The sequence below is a fragment of the Anser anser genome (genome assembly GCF_964211835.1).
Source record: "Anser anser genome assembly, chromosome: 1".
Taxonomy (NCBI): Eukaryota; Metazoa; Chordata; class Aves; order Anseriformes; family Anatidae; genus Anser; species Anser anser.
The window spans coordinates 87,066,334-87,084,612 of record NC_139720.1 but is presented as its reverse complement, the minus strand read 5'-3'; the positions used below and the strand labels follow the sequence as shown (position 1 = coordinate 87,084,612).

Here is an 18,279-nt window from a genome sequence, read left to right as displayed (position 1 = left end):
CAAGCTCAAATGTGGGAGTGCTAAAGCAGGTCTGAGCTACTTCCCCTCCGCACCTCCTCGCGCTGCCGACATCTTCAGACTGTTCCGGCCTGATGCTGGCGTTTTTGCTGCTGCTGAACCTTGCCAGCCTAGGCAGAGGCTCCCTCCTGCCAGTGGTTCAGAGCAAATTATGACTTCTCTGCTCGCTCCTGGGGCTAGGAAGGAGGGGCGGCAGCTGGCTGGGCTGTGTGTTCCTGCTGCTGAAGCTCTGCCTCTCTCCTTTTTTTCAGGTGATCATTGCTTGTGAGAGGAGTGGTTCGCACCTCATGGCCTCCGCAATGAGTACTGCTGTGTCGTGACGCCAGGGGTCCCGGTAAGCGACTTGACGAAAAGGGGAGGGCCTGTGATGTCTCCACTGATGTGGGTCCATCTCTCTTGTCTCTGAAACCGATGTTTAAAGCCATCCTGTGCCATCCAAATTGTGAACCGCCACCAGGTTGGGTGAGGCTACTTTTCACCTGTTCTCACCTCCTCCTTTGAGCTTGCAGTGGCACTGATGTGGTTGCATCATCAACCAGATCAAGGGGACTGATCCGGCTGAACAGAGATTTCTCCTGTTTTCCTTGGGTTGGTTCCCGCTTGGATCTTCCCCTGATCTGGTCAGGAGAGGGATGGTGAGAATGAGCAGATTGTTGAACCACCCCTCTTCCTTGCAGCCTGTGCCTGGCGTACCATAAAGCAACCCTGAAAACACAGCCCCAGAGTCAGCTTGCTGAAATGCTTTGGAAAGTGGCTTGACCATTCGCCGTCAACGAACCTTCCTCTAATTTTAACTCAATGATAAGGGCTTTGCTATGGCAGGCAGGCTCCAGCTGCAAAAATACATTTCTCTGGAGATTTTCCATTATTGAACCCTAGATTTCCAGACAGACATATGTTAGGAGTGCATTTAGAAAAATCATGAGGCATCCCATTTCACATTATAAAAGATAGTATGTTCCCAGCGTGCAGAAATGAGAGAAGCAGAGGAAGGTGAGTTGCTGTTCTTCCAATATATCCAATGAATATATTGATGTATCCTTTATAGCTCTCTCTGTTAAGAAGAAATTTAAACTGAGATTGGAAAACACAGTTCCCTTGCAGAACGTATCAATTCCAGTAGCTGGAAGATACGTGTATTTATAGCATAAAATGCATGGTTAAAAATGCAGGTTAATTCGTCCTGTGAAGTGCTTGAAAGTTTGGTGCTGTCGGAAGTCCCATGCAGAGGGTGTGATCTTGATTCTGTTCCTTGTGTTTTCCCATGGAACCGTGCAGGACTGGGTGTCTGAGAAAATTCTCATCTTGTAATTTATGAAAGGTAGCATCATAAAGCATAAATAGCAAAAGTGGAAAAGCAGAGGAAGAAACAGCTAGAATACTGGAGTCCGTCACACAGGTGCCCACGCAGTGCTTTTAGCACTGAGCTCCACTCCTTTTAATGCTATTGTTCCTGTTCTCTGTTACCTGAAATTCACTCTATTTTCAGTCACGCCTTCACCTGAAGCGAGGATTCTCTAGTCTCCCTGAGTTACACTGACTTCTACTGATGCATGAATCTATTTTGAAAAGTGTTATTATTCAGTGCAGTCGATAATGTTACAGTTTTGTTTTCAAAACAGGCGCAGGAGCTGAATTTGCATGGAATGTTGGTACAATTTAGATGTTTAGGAAGATGTTCTTTTTTGTCCTCAGTGTGTCTGTGCAGCACCAGCTCCAATTACAGCCTGATAGTGGTAACAATAGTAACTCAACATTGTTCTCCGAATCAATGGGATAACCAGCTTATAGCTCCAGAGAGACGTAGGGATCCTGTGGAGCGTGTGGCTCGGACTGGGGTTCACCTGATTGTGCCGAGTAAGAGGCAGGACAAATGAGGCTGTTACTGCAGAAACATTCCCCACATTAATGGGGTTGTGCGGCGCAGTGGAGGTGAGAATATGGAGCAGGATATTCCTCTGGCTTGTCGAGGAGGTGATGTTTTGGAGGCGGTGTTTTTCATAGAAGGACTACAGAGGAAGGACTGTGGGGTGCTGTCCTGTCAAGTACAGCGATGCAAAGTCACTAAGATTTATAACGGCACCACAACCTCACAATGAGATCATTTTGGGGAACCAGAGAACCAGCTGCTCGATAATGCAGGTTGCTGATAACTCTCCTTGGCCAGAGGTGGTCATAAAGTACACGAGTTTCTTAGTCCTCTGGTGTCAACGCATAAGCAAAGCAATTTTTCCTTTTTAAAAACAATTCAAACAGTAGTCTATCCATAATATTCAAGGCACTACCAGTCTGAGGAGATTTATTTTGTTTCATTTGATACGCACAGGAAGAAACCGCTTCTTCGGTGCTGAGAAGGAATACCAGGAATATTTACATTTGAATAATATTTAACTAGCATTGCTTAATACATTAACAATAAATCTTGGTTAGATTCTAAATTAAGTGGATTTGCATCTGAGTAGATGAGATGAGCAGAAGAGATTCTGTTGAAACATAAACAAGACAGAAATTTGTTCCAAAATAATTTAGCCCAAAGGACATAAACAGTAATGTTCAATAGTTTCTTCCTCCAGAAAGTTTTAAGTGTCGTGTTGCTTGCATCACGCATATTTGTTTATTAGCAAGAAGCTGAAAAAAATGCTTATTTTGTTGTGTGTGGTTTTTTATTATTCTTATTTTTTTAAGGTCTTGATAGTTTGTACAGTGTTGCTGAGCAAATTTAGAGGGGCAGCTCTCTAGCGATCTCTTGGCCTTTCTAATAGAAATAATGACTGACTAACCTCTCTGGTATTTACAGAGTAATCACAGCATAGCTGGTTGCTTACAGGTGGTCAGGAAGGCATTTTATTTTATTTTCCTCCCTCTGTGCAACTCTTAGCACACATCAATGAACTTATGTCTGGTTATATTGGACCAAGGAGACAGAAAAGATTTGAGCAGAGTTTATGTTCTTAAGAAATATCAGATTATGGCCGTTCACGGGGGAATTCTGGATAGCTAAGTCATGTTGGGGATTTGTCATTTTGGCTTCCTGCTGACTTGCTGTGAGGTGTCTTCAAGCTGAGCACAGATACGGAATCAAAGCGTCCAGGTATGAGAAGCTTCCCCGCTTTGTTGACTCCGGCGTGATTTGCTGTGGCTGAAGGGAAGCTTGGCCTCGCCGCCTGTAAACCGAGCGGCCAGCCGGGGCTGCCTCCGCTTGGAAATACGCAGCTGTGCTGAGCCATCTGAGAGCTCTTCTCCTGCGTCTTCGCGGTGACGGGAAAGTACTGCCATGTGCTGCTTCGCAGACGCGTCTGCTCGGAGAGTTCCTCACCAGATTTCTCTTCTCTTCTTGTGGGCTGGTTTTAACAGTGTGCCCTGGAGATGCGAGACTTCCCCTGGGCAGCAGGAGGCACGCGTCTAGAGAATGCTGGAGCTGCAGGAGGGAAGCGCCCCGTGCAAAACCAGAGAGGAGCGAAGAGAAAAAAGGCAAGCAGACAGACAGCGCTGAGAGAAGCGGGTGGCAGAAAGTGCTTCAGAGCTGCCTCTGGTGGCACAGTCCCCAGAGGAACTTGACGAGAGCCCATCTGCCTGCGTGTGAGACTGTGAGCTCAGGATTTCTGTCAATGCATTCCAGTAACCCCAAAGTGAGGAACTCCCCGTCAGGCAACACACAGAGGTAAGGAAAAGAGCCAGCAGCTCATGATGCTGTCCCTGCTCTGCTGCGGTGTGAGCCGAGGACTGGTGCATGCGACTTACTGGCCTTCCTCTGCGCTCCTGTCGGGTGTGCTGGGTACCTGGGTGCTGACTGCACGGTGTGGATGGGCCCCCACGTTCGTTAGGTTCGGGGTGAGCTGAAAGAGCTCTTAACCTGTGGGGTTTGGCCTCTCCATTCCTCCTGCCCTCCTCCCTTCCACCAGGTCTCTAAATAGGTTGGAGGAGAGCAAACGTGCTGTTTCTATCTGTTTGTGCTCTTCCCCCACCCCCCTTCTAATTATCTGTTTCCCCGAGGGGTAGTTGGGCAGCAGAAGGTCTCTGTCTGTGCTTCCACGCAAAATGCTTCCTTCTCACTGTGTGCCTAAACAGCCTGGAGAACTGATCAGCCGTGCCCTGAGGTCCTCCGGATCATTCACCTGCCAGTGCAGCGGGGCAGCATCTCTCCTCCGCTAATTTGGGAGGGGAAAAATCTGGAAGTGAAAAGCGTCCGGGGACTCTCAGTGGTCTGACTGACAGCGTTCTCCGGTTCGATTATTTACTCCTAGAGGTCACCAGGAGCTAGGAGTGACTCAGAGGGAATGCCTCTGACTCAGGTGCCTGTCCAAAGGAGGAGCTGGCACGCGCCAGTCCCACAGTGAGGATGCTAGCAAGCACTGCCTGGTGGAAGAAGTGGTGGTGATGGGAAAACAAAATGCAGAAGATCCGGTAGCAACGGAGTAACTGGATGCTGAGAAGGAAAGGATGGCTGATGTGTGTGTAAAACCCAGGGGAGCAAAATATTTTTAGGATGCAATCGGCTGAATGGAGGAGGGGAGGAAAGGATTTTGCATTTCCTTTGGCAAACGAAAGAAGTTTCATCTGCCCCATTTTGCAGGAGTGTGCAGGGAGATGGTATCCTTCTCTTTCCTTATTCAGAGGCAGGTTGTAGCTGGTTTAATTGTTTTCACGGTCAGAGGTTTGTGTTTTCCTGGCAGCTCGCCCCAACGTATGATGAATGCTGCAGTAATGCTGGGTTTTCCTTGTGCTCCCTGTAGAACTGGATAGGGAGGTGCAGGGGGGGTCTGCTCAGATGGGAGCTGCGCTGTATAATTTGGGTCCGGGAGAGTGGTGAGGTGAACTTTATTGCGCTGCGTCTGTTTACTCTGAGCTGGTCTTGGTGTGAGGCGCTTCTCTGTGCACATAGAAACCGTTGTCTTTATTGACAGAAGCTCCAGAGGTAGGTCCTCATGTGACAGCAGTTCCTGGGATCTGGCAGGTCTGTAGCCTGCCCTAGTGCCTTCTTGAGCAATGAGATCCCATCTTGGATAATAACCCTTTCAGGGCACGTTCAGAAAAGCACCTGGATGACTCTAAGCTTGCAGGCATTTCTTATTTGTCAGCAATTGTCTTAGCTTGCAAAGGTGGCACTGGTTGTTTCTGCTTTCTCTTCCCACAGGGTTGAATGAATCTGTGAAGTGATTTGTCACTTTCTTGTCTGTCTTTTTTTTCCCCCTCCCTTCTGTCCCCAGTAGCCCCAAATCAAAGCAGGAGGTGATGGTCCGTCCCCCTACAGTGATGTCCCCGTCTGGCAACCCCCAGCTGGATTCCAAATTTTCCAACCAGGGCAAACAAGGGGGCTCCACCAGCCAATCCCAGCCCTCTCCCTGTGACCCCAAAAGTGGAGGTCACCCCCCCAAAGTGCTCCCTGGCCCAGGTGGGAGCATGGGGCTAAAGAATGGGGCCGGAAATGGTGCCAAGGGGAAGGGGAAGAGAGAGAGAAGCATTTCGGCAGACTCCTTTGAACAGAGGGAAGCCGGGACTCCTAATGACGACCCTGAAATCAAAGGTACGTTTGCTAGGGTACGTACACAAATGCAGGCAATTAGCAGGTGTCCTCTGTGGGATGGAGAAGTGCTAGGCAAGCGTTAGCGAAACATTTCTTTGCCTGTGGTTCTCTAAGTTCCAGCCAGCAATGTCTAAGGGTCTTGAGAGCAAGCAAAGAGGGGAGGTTGTCGTAGCTGGCATCGGTAAACGTGTCTCTTCTCGTCATGTTGAGTTGAACTGCAGGCCTGACTCTGGTGGGAAAGTTCCTTTGTAACTCTGAAACTCCCCCGGAGGATTTGAAAGTACAAATGCAACCTGTTGGTTTCCTTCTGGCCTTTGGCCTTTCAGGAACTGCTCTGTTGTAACTGGGGTTTTGAACAATACGCAAGCCTGTTTTGTCAACACAGATACATAACGCGGAGCACCCTGGCTGGTAACACAAGGCAGAGAGTTGGGATTTCTGGGTTCTGTTCCTGGCTCCCATATTTCCCTTGTGAGGCAGCGCGAATACAGATGAGGTGGGCAGTCGTCCGTCTTTGCCCATTTGCTAGGTCTCCTGCCTAAGGTGGCTGAAGAGGAAGGAGAAAAAGTTGGGTTTGGCACAGTGTGTTCTCCTTAGATGCAGACACTTGTATATTTGGACGTTTCCGTTGTGTAGATTTCCTGCTATTCTGTGTGGCTGTTAAAGAATGCAAAGGGATCGGCTCTGGGAGCTGCCACTTGTCTCCAAATGGGACAAGCTGAGCTTTCTGCCAGCCTGGTGGTGTAACAGAAGAATCGCCTTTAGTAGTGCGTGAGGGAGAAGCGGGAATGTTAGAGGAAGAAAATCTGTCTGTTTCCAGATAATGAACCAGGAATGGTTTCCAAAGAGCTCCCAAGATAGTGATTCCCCTCTTTTCCTCTTTTACCGTTCCAGACTGCAATTCTGCCGATCATGTGAAGTCCCAGGATTCTCAGCACACACCACACTCCATGACTCCTTCAAATGCTTCAGCCCCAAGGTCTTCCACACCTTCCCATGGCCTGACTGCTACTTTGGAGCCAGCAAGTGGGCAGAAGACTCCATCCAAAGTGGTTTACGTCTTTTCTACTGAGATGGCCAACAAGTAGGTAGATGCTTGAATGCCTTCAGGAGGCGAGGCTTAGATTTGTGTTCCCTTTTTATGAAACTCTCATGTGCCCTTTCTCCATCCACGGCGTTTTTGTAGCAAAAAGGCATTGTTAAGTGTTTTGGAGATGCCAAAAGAGATGGAGCAGGGAATATCACTGCCTCTTGCCCTCTGAAAAGTGATTATTTAGTCCTCCGAGGGGCAGTTTTGGCAAATGCTGATAAGATACTGGTTTGCAATCCATGCAGTGAGTACAGCTGGGGTGACTTAAACCAAGATGTGACCCCTAAATGCCGATGAGTTTGTAGATGTGAGCATTTTTCTCTTGCTGCTCATGTGGAATCAAATACGTGTGGTTGAGTCTTTCTCCCTTCTGCCAGCTGAAGGATAGAAGGGAGGATGGTTAGGAAAACTTGATTCTTAGCTTCAACTGGATGTGTGCGTCTGTCTGTCTGTCTTTGCAGGGCTGCAGAAGCTGTGCTGAAGGGACAGGTGGAAACCATCGTGTCCTTTCATATCCAGAACATCTCAAACAGCAAGGCGGAACGAAACACTGTACCCTTGGTAGGGAGTTACCTGCATGTGGGTGGGAAGGGAAATGGTAAATGTGCTTGTGCGTGTGTGATTCAGAGAGAGGGTTGGTTGTTTATGCTCTGGAATAAATTGTAGGATGGAAAAGAGAGGGACAGCTGTTGTCCTACCCTTCTGCAAATAAATGTCTTGGATTATCCAAAGAGGAGTTTGAGTCTCGCAGTATTTGGGTGGTGTATTTCCAACCCATTGCTCATGCAGAGCCTGCACAGAAGCAAGGGGTACCTGCTGTAATGCTTGAGCAATTGATCCAATCTCTCTCTTCTGGCCAAGATGTCGCTCCGTAAAGACTGTGTGGAAGCTACCCTTCCTTGCAAAGCGTGGGCTGGTGGGGCTGAGACAGGGCGTTTCATTGGCACCTCTGCTTGTGTGGCACAGCTGTAAGAAGAGCGAGTGACGGCCTGTGGCTTTCTCTTTCAGAACCCCCAGATCACTGCACTTCGGACTGAACCCAAGCCCCTGCCGCAGCCGCAGCCCCCTGCCGCCCAGGACCAGAACCCTCCCCAGAACGCCAAAATGCAGCCGACTCCACCCGTGTCAGCACCAGTGTCCAAACCCACTGGTCCCCCGTGTCCCATAGATCAGGACAGTCCCAGCGTGGAAAGCAAAGTGATGTCGGTGGGCAGCCCCGCCAACTCCACCCCGTTGCAGACGGAAGGATTTGGGCAGAGTTCGACCCCCAATAACCGAGCAGTGAGCCCAGTTTCCCAAGGTAGCAATAGCTCCGCTGCAGACCCCAAAGGTCCTCCCCAGCCGGTGTCTGGGGGGGACCCGTCCAGTCTGGGCGAGAATCCGGATGGGCTGTCGCAGGAGCAGCTGGAACACCGGGAGCGCTCGTTGCAGACCCTGAGAGACATTCAGCGCATGCTCTTCCCTGACGAGAAGGAGTTTGCGGGAGGGCAGAGCGGGGGGCCGCCCCCAAACTCTGGGGTGCTGGATGGTCCCCAAAAGAAACCTGAAGGGCCGATACAGGCCATGATGGCTCAATCCCAAAGTTTAGGCAAAGGGTCAGGGTCTCGGACAGATGGAGGGGCTCCGTTTGGCCCTCAAGGACACAGGGACATGCCCTTTTCCCCAGATGAAATGGGGCCACCACCAATGAACTCCCAGTCGGGACCCATCGGCCCCGACCACCTGGACCACATGACTCCCGAGCAGGTGGCCTGGCTCAAGCTGCAGCAGGAGTTTTACGAGGAGAAGAGAAGGAAGCAAGAGCAGGTGGTCGTGCAGCAGTGTTCCCTGCAGGACATGATGGTCCACCAGCACGGGCCTCGCGGCGTCGTGCGAGGCCCTCCCCCCCCCTACCAGATGACCCCAGGGGAAGGCTGGGGACCCGGGGGTCCCGAGCCCTTCCCCGAGGGCATGAACATGTCCCACTCTCTGCCCCCCAGGGGCATGGCCCCTCATCCCAACATGCCCGGGAGCCAGATGCGCCTGCCCGGTTTCGCGGGAATGATGAACCCTGACATGGAGGGCCCCAACGTCCCGAATCCCGCCTCCCGGCCGGGGCTTTCAGGGGTCAGTTGGCCAGACGACGTGCCAAAAATCCCAGATGGCCGCAACTTCCCTCCCGGCCAGGGCGTCTTCAGCGGCCCCGGCCGAGGGGAGCGGTTCCCCAACCCGCAGGGCCTGCCCGAAGAGATCTATCAGCAGCAGCTGGCCGAGAAGCAGATGGGTCTCCCCCCGGGCCTCAACATGGAGGGCATCAGGCCCGGCATGGAGATCAACAGAATGATTCCCTCCCAGAGACACATGGAGCCTGGGAATAACCCCATCTTCCCGCGCATGCCGGTGGAAGGGCCGATGAGCCCCTCCCGGGGGGACTTCCCCAAAGGAATACCCCCCCAGATGGGCTCCAGCAGGGAGCTGGAGTTCGGGATGGGCCCTGGCAGCATGAAGGGGGACATGGGCATGAATGTCAGCATGGGCTCCAACCCACCCCTGGTACCTCAGAAGCTGAGGGAGGCGGGAGTCGGGCCGGAAGAGATGATGAAGCTGCGGCCCGGCGTCTCGGAGATGCTCTCCTCCCAGCAGAAGATGGTGCCGTTGCCGTTCGGGGAGCACCCGCAGCAGGAGTATGGCATGGGTCCCAGGCCTTTCCTTCCCATGTCTCAGGGCCCAGGAGTTGGCCTCCGAAATCTCAGAGAACAGATGGGGCCTGACCAAAGGACTAACAACCGGCTCAGCCACATGCCGCCACTACCTCTCAACCCCACCAGTAACCCTAATAGCCTCAACACTGCTCCCCCCGCACAGCGCAGCCTGGGCCGCAAGCCCCTGGATATCTCCGCAGCCGGTCAGGTGCATTCTCCAGGGATCAACCCCCTGAAGTCTCCCACCATGCGCCAGGTCCAGTCTCCCATGATGGGGTCTCCCTCGGGGAACCTCAAGTCCCCCCAGACGCCCTCCCAGCTGGCAGGAATGCTCGCGGGCCCCACTGCCGCAGCTGCTGCTGCCTCCATTAAATCCCCCCCGGTCTTGGGGTCTGCTGCTGCTTCTCCTGTCCACCTCAAGTCTCCGTCTCTCCCCGCACCTTCTCCGGGATGGACTTCGTCTCCAAAGCCTCCTTTGCAGAGCCCCGGGATTCCCCCGAACCACAAGGCGTCTCTCACCATGTCTTCTCCGGCCATGCTGGGGAACGTGGAGTCGGGTGAGTGCCCCCTCCTCGTCCCAACTCCATCTTGTGCCGTAGCTCCTGGGGGTGAGGGCTGGTGGCTGGGAGGACAACGAAGTGACAGGGTGGGGTCTGGAGGTGCGAAAGGATGTCTGGTGTTGGGGGGAGAAGACTGTCCTCCAAGCAGTTTTTGGCTGTTGTGCCCCTACCTCCTGATGGTTGTGGCTTTGCAGAGAAGTTTCTGCTTGTGGTATGAAAATGCTTCAGAATAAAAAGTTTCTACAAAGGCGTGCTGAGCGTAGGGGCCAGCCGCGTGTCCAGGTGTGGTTAGAGCTTTCCAGGTGTCCCAGCGCAGATGAGGAGATGTGCTAACGTTTGTTTGGACTTTGACCGCTTTGGACAGAGCTGAGCAGCGAGCGGGCGCTGTATGATCCCCATTTGGTAGAAAACCAGGGAGATTCGGGCTCTGGCCCAGGTCCTTGGCACAGAGGTCTGAGAGCCCGGCCTGCTCCTGAACAGCTCGGGACTGTTCACTGTGTGCCTCTCCCCTCTTTTCCCTCTCCCCGCAGCCAGGCTCCGAGTGCAGGAGCTTTCCGGCCTGGGGAAACCTCTGAGCCGGGTTTGCCCAGGTTGCCCTCTAGTGCTGCTGCTGGTAACAGGCAGCGCTGCAGGGACAGGGCCGTGCCTGCTGAGAGCAGGGGAATCCCAGCAGTGGTGCCGCAGGGAGGCCGACCCCGTGCAGCACTGAGCAGGGTTACTGGCCGGGCTCTGCCAGCAGATCAGTGTTTTTTCTTCAAATGTGGCGTGGAGATCGTTGCTGAAGGACAAAGGAGGCTGGAGGTGCAGTTATCTCTAGTCTGGGTAGAGCGAAGGATTACGGTAAGCTAAGAGGTGCAGAGAATTCTTCTTTAACTGGATCAAGCAGTAAATATGTAAATGTAAAAGCAGAAATGAAATTAAAACAAGGAGTTCTGCTTGTAGCTGCTGGCGCAGCTTGTCAGAAATCTGCCCACATGTCTCAGCGTACTGTCTGCTCCAGCTTTTCATCGCACTGCACATGTCTTTTGTGTTCGCTTGGTGCTGCTTAAAGAAAAAGGGAAAGGAGTTGCAGTTGACATCTGGTGGGCGCAGGATCAATTAACTGACTGTGTATTTATTTCGATTTTTATGGCTAGACATGGTATACATGTTTGTCTTTGGTGCATGGAAGTTGAACTGTAGGATTTTCAGACTTACCTGATGGTGGTTCTTGTAGATTTGTACAGGCTCCTGAGGGTTCCAGGAGAAGTGCAGAATCCAGGATAACAAATGTTAACAATCTTGACCGATAGGCTTATTTTTCTGGTTACTTTTCACAGCATTGACTGTATTAGTCAGATGGTCCCTTGTAATAAAAGGGTTTTTAAGGTTTTGAGATCCCCTACGAGAAGAGGGTGTGATTTAAGGAAAAAATGGTGAAAAAAATAAATAAATTCTCTTTCTTTTTGCCCCTCTAAGGTGGTCCACCTCCTTCCACAGTCAGCCAGTCTGCTCCTGTGACTCTCCCTGGAAATCTTCCCTCTAGCAGTCCTTACACAATGCCTCCGGAGCCAACCCTCTCCCAAAACCCTCTCTCCATCATGATGTCCAGGATGTCCAAATTTGCCATGCCCAGCTCAACACCGCTCTATCATGATGCCATCAAAACTGTGGCCAGCTCAGATGATGACTCCCCTCCGGCACGCTCCCCAAATTTGCCACCTATGAATAGTGTACCAGGTAAGAAACTCAAGGAAACGTAAGCCCAAGCTGTCGGGCAGTACAGTGAGAGTGACTTGTATGGAAGCTTCCTCAGATGAAGGTGATGAGAGGGGAAACCTTAAAGGATATATAGTCATGGGTTGTTTTATGTATGTGAGAGATTACCACTCTTATTCCACATGTGGGATAACTTGTGTGAGTGAAGGCTGTTTATGGGGATAATTGTCAGACCTACAATGTGTTACCCAGAGGAAGAATGCTTTCATTCTTCCCTTGTCTTCAGACAGTGCCATAGAAGCATCACAAGGTTTCTTTTTTTTTTTTTTTTTTTTGACACTGAATCGTCTGGTCTTTTCTTCTCCACTATTTTTGTGCGTTGCCTTTGTTACAGAAGAAGGTTAGCAGACTTTCTCAAAATGTACATTTTCTGGTAAAGGGAGTGTGTAAAGGCAGGTGACCTCAGCTGGGATTGAGGCAAACTGTCCTGGTCCCTACCTCAGAAAGCGGGGGGAAAGGCAAAATAAAATGCTGTTCTTTAGGACTCTCTCACAGAAGAGCCTGCTCATATGATAAATACGATTTCTGCTGACAGTTTAACGTTGATGGCTACACACGTATGTAATAAAAAAGTAGGCTGTAGGCCCTCCACCCGGTTGAATTAGTAGTCGCAAGAGGGGATGACTGGATGTTTGAAGAGAGCAGCAACTGGTAATGAATTCTTGATGAGTTTACCTGTAGCTTCGCTATCTGTTTCACACACTAATGATAAGAGTTGCTGAATATACCTGGGAAAGCTGACTAATTGAGTACGTTTGATGACAGCTCATTAACCTCGCCAATCGCCACCGCCTAGGCTTATCAGCGTTACCTGATTCATCTCTTCTTAGGTTTTGAAAGGAGATTCAGTCACCTCCCGGTGGACAAGTGTCCATGTGCTGATAATCTGCCACAGACATGTTTGTGACTGACTGCCACATCTAGACTGCCAGGAAAGTAGTAAAGGTGTGAGCTGGGCTGAGATCCTACTTACAGAGCAGGCTTTAGTCCCTTTTTGCTAGAGCAGTGATGAGCTTAGGGAGGCTGCTGTGCAGGTGGCATCAATTTTCTGGTTAAAATGGCACTCTCCAGAGCCACTACTGTTTGTTTCTTTTACTAGCAGTAATTTAGTTATTTTTTTTTGTGGATGTGGTAACCTTGCAGAAAGGTCTCTGATATTTTCGTGATTTGCTTATGCTTGGCTGTTACCTAAATCCGATTCCTTATCTCTTCCCTAGGAATGGGCATTAATTCTCAGAATCCTCGAATTTCAGGTCCAAACCCAGTGGGTCCAATGCCAACCCTTAGCCCAATGGGAATGACCCAGCCTCTTTCCCACAACAACCAGATGCCCTCTCCAAATGCTATGGGACCCAATATACCTCCTCACGGGGTCCCCGTGGGACCCGGCCTGATGTCACACAACCCGATGATGGGGCACGGTTCCCAAGAGTCTCCAATGGTACCTCAAGGACGCCTGGGCTTCCCGCAGGGGTTCCCTCCCGTACAGTCCCCTCCACAGCAGGTGCCATTTCCCCACAACGGGCCGAGCGGCGGGCAAGGCAACTTCCCGGCGGGAATGGGCTTCCACGGAGAAGGACCTCTGGGGCGTCCTACCAACCTGCCCCAAAGCTCGACAGATCCAGCACTTTGCAAGACTGGAGGCCCTGGCGGTCCAGACTCCTTCACTGTTCTTGGAAACAATATGCCTTCGGTTTTCACCGATCCGGAGCTGCAGGAGGTGATCCGTCCCGGAGCCACGGGAATACCCGAGTTCGACCTCTCCCGGATTATCCCGTCGGAGAAGCCGAGCCAGACACTACAGTATTTCCCTCGCGGGGAGGTGCCGGGCCGCAAGCAACCGCAGGGGCCCGGGCCCGGCTTCTCCCACATGCAGGGGATGATAGGAGAGCAGACCCCGCGGATGGGACTAACGTTGCCTGGCATGGGGGGCCCCGGGCCGGTGGGGACTCCAGATATCCCTCTCGGGACGGCTCCGTCCATGCCGGGCCACAACCCGATGAGACCGCCGGCCTTCCTGCAGCAGGGCATGATGGGGCCACACCATCGCATGATGGCACCAGCACAGACGGCGATGCCCGGGCAGCCCGCGCTAATGAGCAACCCCGTGGCCGCCGTGGGCATGATCCCAGGCAAGGACCGAGCCCCCGCGGGGCTGTACAGCCACCCGGGCCCCGTCGGGTCACCCGGCATGATGATGTCAATGCAGGGCATGATGGGACCCCAACAGAACATCATGATTCCCCCCCAGATGAGGCCCCGAGGCATGGCTGCTGACGTGGGCATGGGAGGATTTAGCCAAGGCCCTGGAAACCCAGGGAACATGATGTTTTAAGCTGCTACCGTAAGACTGGATGTTCTGATCCTTGTGAAGATGAGATTCCAAGTCCTGAGGGCTTTTTTGGGAGCTTCAGGAGTACAGTTTGGCCATGCAATAGGTGAAAAGAGACCAGAGGACGCTTTGGGAAATCTCGAATGTATGGAATTACCTGAAAAAAAAATTATTCATTTTAACAGGTTGTTTTTTTTTAAGATTTATTTTTTAAAAATTATTTTTGTGGACTTGGGTATCCCGTGATGGCACCTGCTTTGAGAATCTGTAGCTGTATTTTGAGAATTGCCATTTGTCACAAGTTGCACCATTCTCTGTATGTTTACGTCCTTCGGACTGGCTTCTCCCAGGACTCTCGGTTATTTTTGGGGTTTTTTGTGTACTGTACTATATTGTAAAAGGGATTTTAGCAGAGACTTTAGTCTTTGGGGTGAGAGGAGAATGGGATTCTAGGCTGTTTACTTTAGGTGGAGAATCCATCTTCAGAACTTCGGACTATTTTCCTTCAACTCCAATGTATAGAAAAACCAAACTACGACCTCAGAGCAGAGTATTAATGAAAAGCACAAAAAGGAACTTAAGTTCAGTGAGGGGAATCTTTTAAAAGAAATAAATAATAAGTTAAGGACATATTTTTCAAATTATGGCGTGCTGTCCAGCACCTTCTGTCTCTCCCTCCCACTCTTTATTAAATAGGCTTCTCTCTCTCTCCGTCCCCCTTCTGTCTCCTCCTATGGCAGCTGCAATACATTGTGTTATTTTGGGGGGTAAACCTAGGAGCGCCTCTCCTCCTGTGGGGACTCTTCCCACTTTTAGGAAGGGGCTGGACTTGGACACTGTTACATTCTACAGTAGTCTCTCTCACTGTTTCCTATTCTCCTTTTCTTAGAAACCCCAAGTGATTTTATTAATGTGGGAGTGGAACAGACACTAAAAGTTATCCAGGATTTTTTTTGTGGTTATTTTTTTTTCCTCCCCAGCGTAAAACGTTCTGTGTAACCTCCATTAAATTTGGTACAAAACCACTCGCCAGGGCTGTGGTGTCAGAAAAATAAAATATATTGTTTCTTACAAAGATGAACTGTCTTCTTTATCCAATGCAGCTGTTTCCGAAGTGCATCGGATGGCTGGCCAGATGACTCTTTGCTCCCAAAGATGATCACAGGCAGTCTAGAGGCTAGGTGGGGCAAGATCCAGCAGCTCATAAAAATTGGCTCTGTAGGCAACCACGTGCTCCTTGCGAGGCGCTTCTCTTTGCTCACTGCTGGACGGAGCTTGGTGTTCCTCGGAGTGAGGTCTTGCTTCTGAACGCCCCAGGGACAATGGTTACGATCTTTCTTCCTCAGTTTATCAAGGGTCAAGGAATAGCCAAAACCCGTCGTCTCTGCCGCTTCCTCTTGGCGAGCGTTCGCAGCGCTACAGGTACGTGGTTTGGAGCTTCCCCGAAGCAGCGACGTCAGCCTGCCGAGCGCTGGAGTCTTAACGCTGCGCGAGCTGCTTCGGTTGTGTGTCCCCCGGGGGCTGCAGGTTGGGCAGGGTCTCTGACTTCTGCCGCTCGGAGGCTGAGGCAGCAGGGAGCGGATGAACTTAAATAACAAAGGTGAGGGAGAAGTCGACAGTGAGCAGATTTTTATCAAGACAGCCCTGCTGAGTAAATTGTTGCTTTGCTGCGGTTCTCATCGATTGCTTTCTAATCCCCTGTCTCTTCAAACTTGCCTTTTGAGAGAATTTCAGCAAGCAGGTTTTATGGTTTTGTCTATGAGGAGTGAAAGACTGGATGCTAGAACATCGATCGCGAGTTGAGCCCCGCTCCTGGAGAAGACCAGGAGGTGTCAGATCTGCAGGGAAGGGAGTGGATGCTTGTGCATGAGAGTGTTTGGGAGTTAACTGATGTTTAACAGGTGGAAAAAGAATTGCTGTCCATGGCCAGCTTACCAAAGTTGTTGTTAGTGTTACAAAATGAGTGAAGCCTTGCCCCTTTGGAGGCATGCAATCCTCAAAGCATTCCCTTGGCTGCTTCCGAATTCACCTTTGCGCTGTCATGCAAATTTAAAATGATTTTGGGTGAGAATTACTCTTTTGACAAAGTGTAGGATGTGTGTTGTGGTGCTTCCCTCTAATAAGACAAGTAGCGTGCCTGAAGCACGGGCTTGTCAAGATATCAGAAAGAGCTGAGAATGACACAGTAAGTGTTATTTCTGTACAGAGGAGTTACCTTTTCTTTAAATGGTTGCACAGCTCCCTTTTTAGCACCTTGCACGGGAACTGTCACAGTGCAACCTTTTTAAATGTTGCTGCTTCTGCCACGACATCTGACTATTTTTACCATGCTGAACAAAGCAAACTTGATTGATGTAGTAATAAGCTGGAGTTTTTTAATAATCTTCCTGGCTGCTTCCTGTGCGTGTTGAGGTGTTCTGAATAGCAAAGGATTTGAGGTGACTGCAGCTTAGTGTAGAAGAATTAGCATAGCAGGGTCGCTGTCTCAAAGCCAGCTGATAGCAAAAGGATGCATTTTTAAGATGCTGGTTAATTAAAATTCCTTTTCTTCCCATCTAACTTAAAATGTTGGCATTTAGTATCTTAGCTTTTTCCTGCAGAAAACGCAGAAGACTTGGGTTCTCCTGAGTCCGTGTGGGTGCCCTTAACCTCAGGGGTGATGCCTGATTCACACCAGGTAACTGACAAGAGGTTCAAAGGCTTTAGCTGGATTCGGTCAGAAAAGCAACTCGGTAAATGGAGGCTGAGCTTCTTTGCCTTGCTCTGATCCCACTTTTCCCCTTTTTGCTTCGCAAATGCAAAAGCTTTCTAGCTGCCCGCCTTGCAAATTCACCTTAGCATCTGTAAGTCAGGCTCTGCTCTCTCCTGCTAATTTATCTCCCATAGTAGCTGTGACTCAGCTCTGGTAGCCATGGTGCACTTGAAGATGGAAAGTGGGGTTGCCATTTTTAGTTTTCTTCCTCTCCCCCTCCTCTCTCTTTCTTTCTTTTTTTTTTTTTTTTTAAACTTTCAAATCCTCCTCCTCCACCTTTGTTTGAAAGAATGAAATAGACTTTATTCATACATGCTTGGCTGCTCTTCCTCTCTAGTAGCATGGGAGGAAACAGTCTGCTGTTCAAATTATCTCATCCCAGATGGCTGCGCAGCCGGAGCGCGGAGAGACTTAAAAGGTAAAGCCAGCAGATGGTGAACTTCTGAAACACAAAGTAATGTGCCTGCTAAATCAAAAGTTTAAAATATTTGAAATCTGCTTGTTTTAAAGTAGTAGACTGTTGCGAACCGGTCATCTGTGAAGTATGCTGGCAGTCTTAAGCACTGTCCAAATGAATTTGAGCTTTGTACCTGTGTTAGCTGGCTAGCTAATCTACCAAAGAACGTTACAAGCAAGTCGCTGGAATTACCAGTTAGCGCTGACCTCGTGGCGGTACCTAACGGGTAATGTTTCAGAAAACAGACCGATGCGTGGAGATCTGATCTGCATCAGTCTTGACTGGGATTTGAACGCTAGTGGTGCTTCTGGTACAACCTACATATCCTCCTTGGAGCAGATGTGAGTAATGGGCTCCTCCTGAGGAGGATAAATGTGCACCTGGAACACTCCTCAGGCTATCGGAACTTGTTGTGCCAAAGTGTTTGGGCTCTTACAAATACGGTGTAGACACAACTTAATTTTGTAGTGTGTGTATGTTGACTGTCTACTATGATGTTTTTACTCCGATGGCAGAAAAGGCTACACTTGGTTTTCTTCTGCAGTCATGATGGTGAATACTTCCCTCATGCAGCCTTGGCAGGGTGTGGCTGAAGCCTGTTCCCTATTTTGCTATTTTTTGAGGAGAAATGAGCAATATTTGATACAGGCTGGCGTTTAGTAGAGTGTGCTTCACTTTATTGATCGCGTAGTAATTCTTAAGCTAAAGTCTTGCCTATGTGGGCTGGGTCACCTTCATGGTGGGGTGACCTCTCAGTGAAAGACTTTTCAGTTCTTAGGCAGTCTGTGTAGTTGCTGTTAATGCTGTTCGTTGTGACAGATGTGTAACACCTAGCTTTATGGTGCTGTTTCTGTTTAAGATTAAAGCGCGTTACCTGGAGTGGTTTTTCAGGCCTTCAACTCCAAACCTAAACTGCTAGCTTTGCTATGTTGGCCTTATTGACAAATGTACTGAGCTCGATATCCCCTTGATCTTGACTTTGAAGTAGCAAACCTTCAGTGCTCATGGTCCTTCACTGAGAGAAGTTAGGTCTTCATGACTTGTTTGTTATACACTCAGGCTTTAACCTCATGGTTAGTTTTGTTCGAGTCGGAGCACGAGGCAGGA

At 50.1% G+C, this 18,279-nt stretch overlaps 1 protein-coding gene across 9 annotated transcripts in view; it reads left to right on the top strand.

Moving 5' to 3' along the window:
* BCL9 (BCL9 transcription coactivator) overlaps window positions 1–15,031 on the top strand; it is an 83,992-nt gene extending 68,961 nt beyond the window's left edge. For 7 of the 9 annotated variants that reach the window (XM_083805982.1, XM_083805981.1, XM_083805978.1 and 4 more), the window contains 8 exons: window positions 270–352; window positions 3,373–3,679; window positions 5,226–5,542; window positions 6,437–6,626; window positions 7,094–7,193; window positions 7,641–9,870; window positions 11,332–11,592; window positions 12,849–15,031. In XM_083805982.1, the coding sequence (XP_083662108.1) occupies window positions 3,627–3,679; window positions 5,226–5,542; window positions 6,437–6,626; window positions 7,094–7,193; window positions 7,641–9,870; window positions 11,332–11,592; window positions 12,849–13,966 (4,269 nt within the window). In that variant the 5' untranslated portion in view covers window positions 270–352; window positions 3,373–3,626 and the 3' untranslated portion in view covers window positions 13,967–15,031. The remainder of the gene's footprint in view (window positions 1–269; window positions 353–3,372; window positions 3,680–5,225; window positions 5,543–6,436; window positions 6,627–7,093; window positions 7,194–7,640; window positions 9,871–11,331; window positions 11,593–12,848) is intronic. The other 2 variants (XM_083805985.1, XM_083805986.1) reach the window with 2 other exon arrangements.
* The last annotated feature ends 3,248 nt before the right edge of the window (window positions 15,032–18,279 follow it).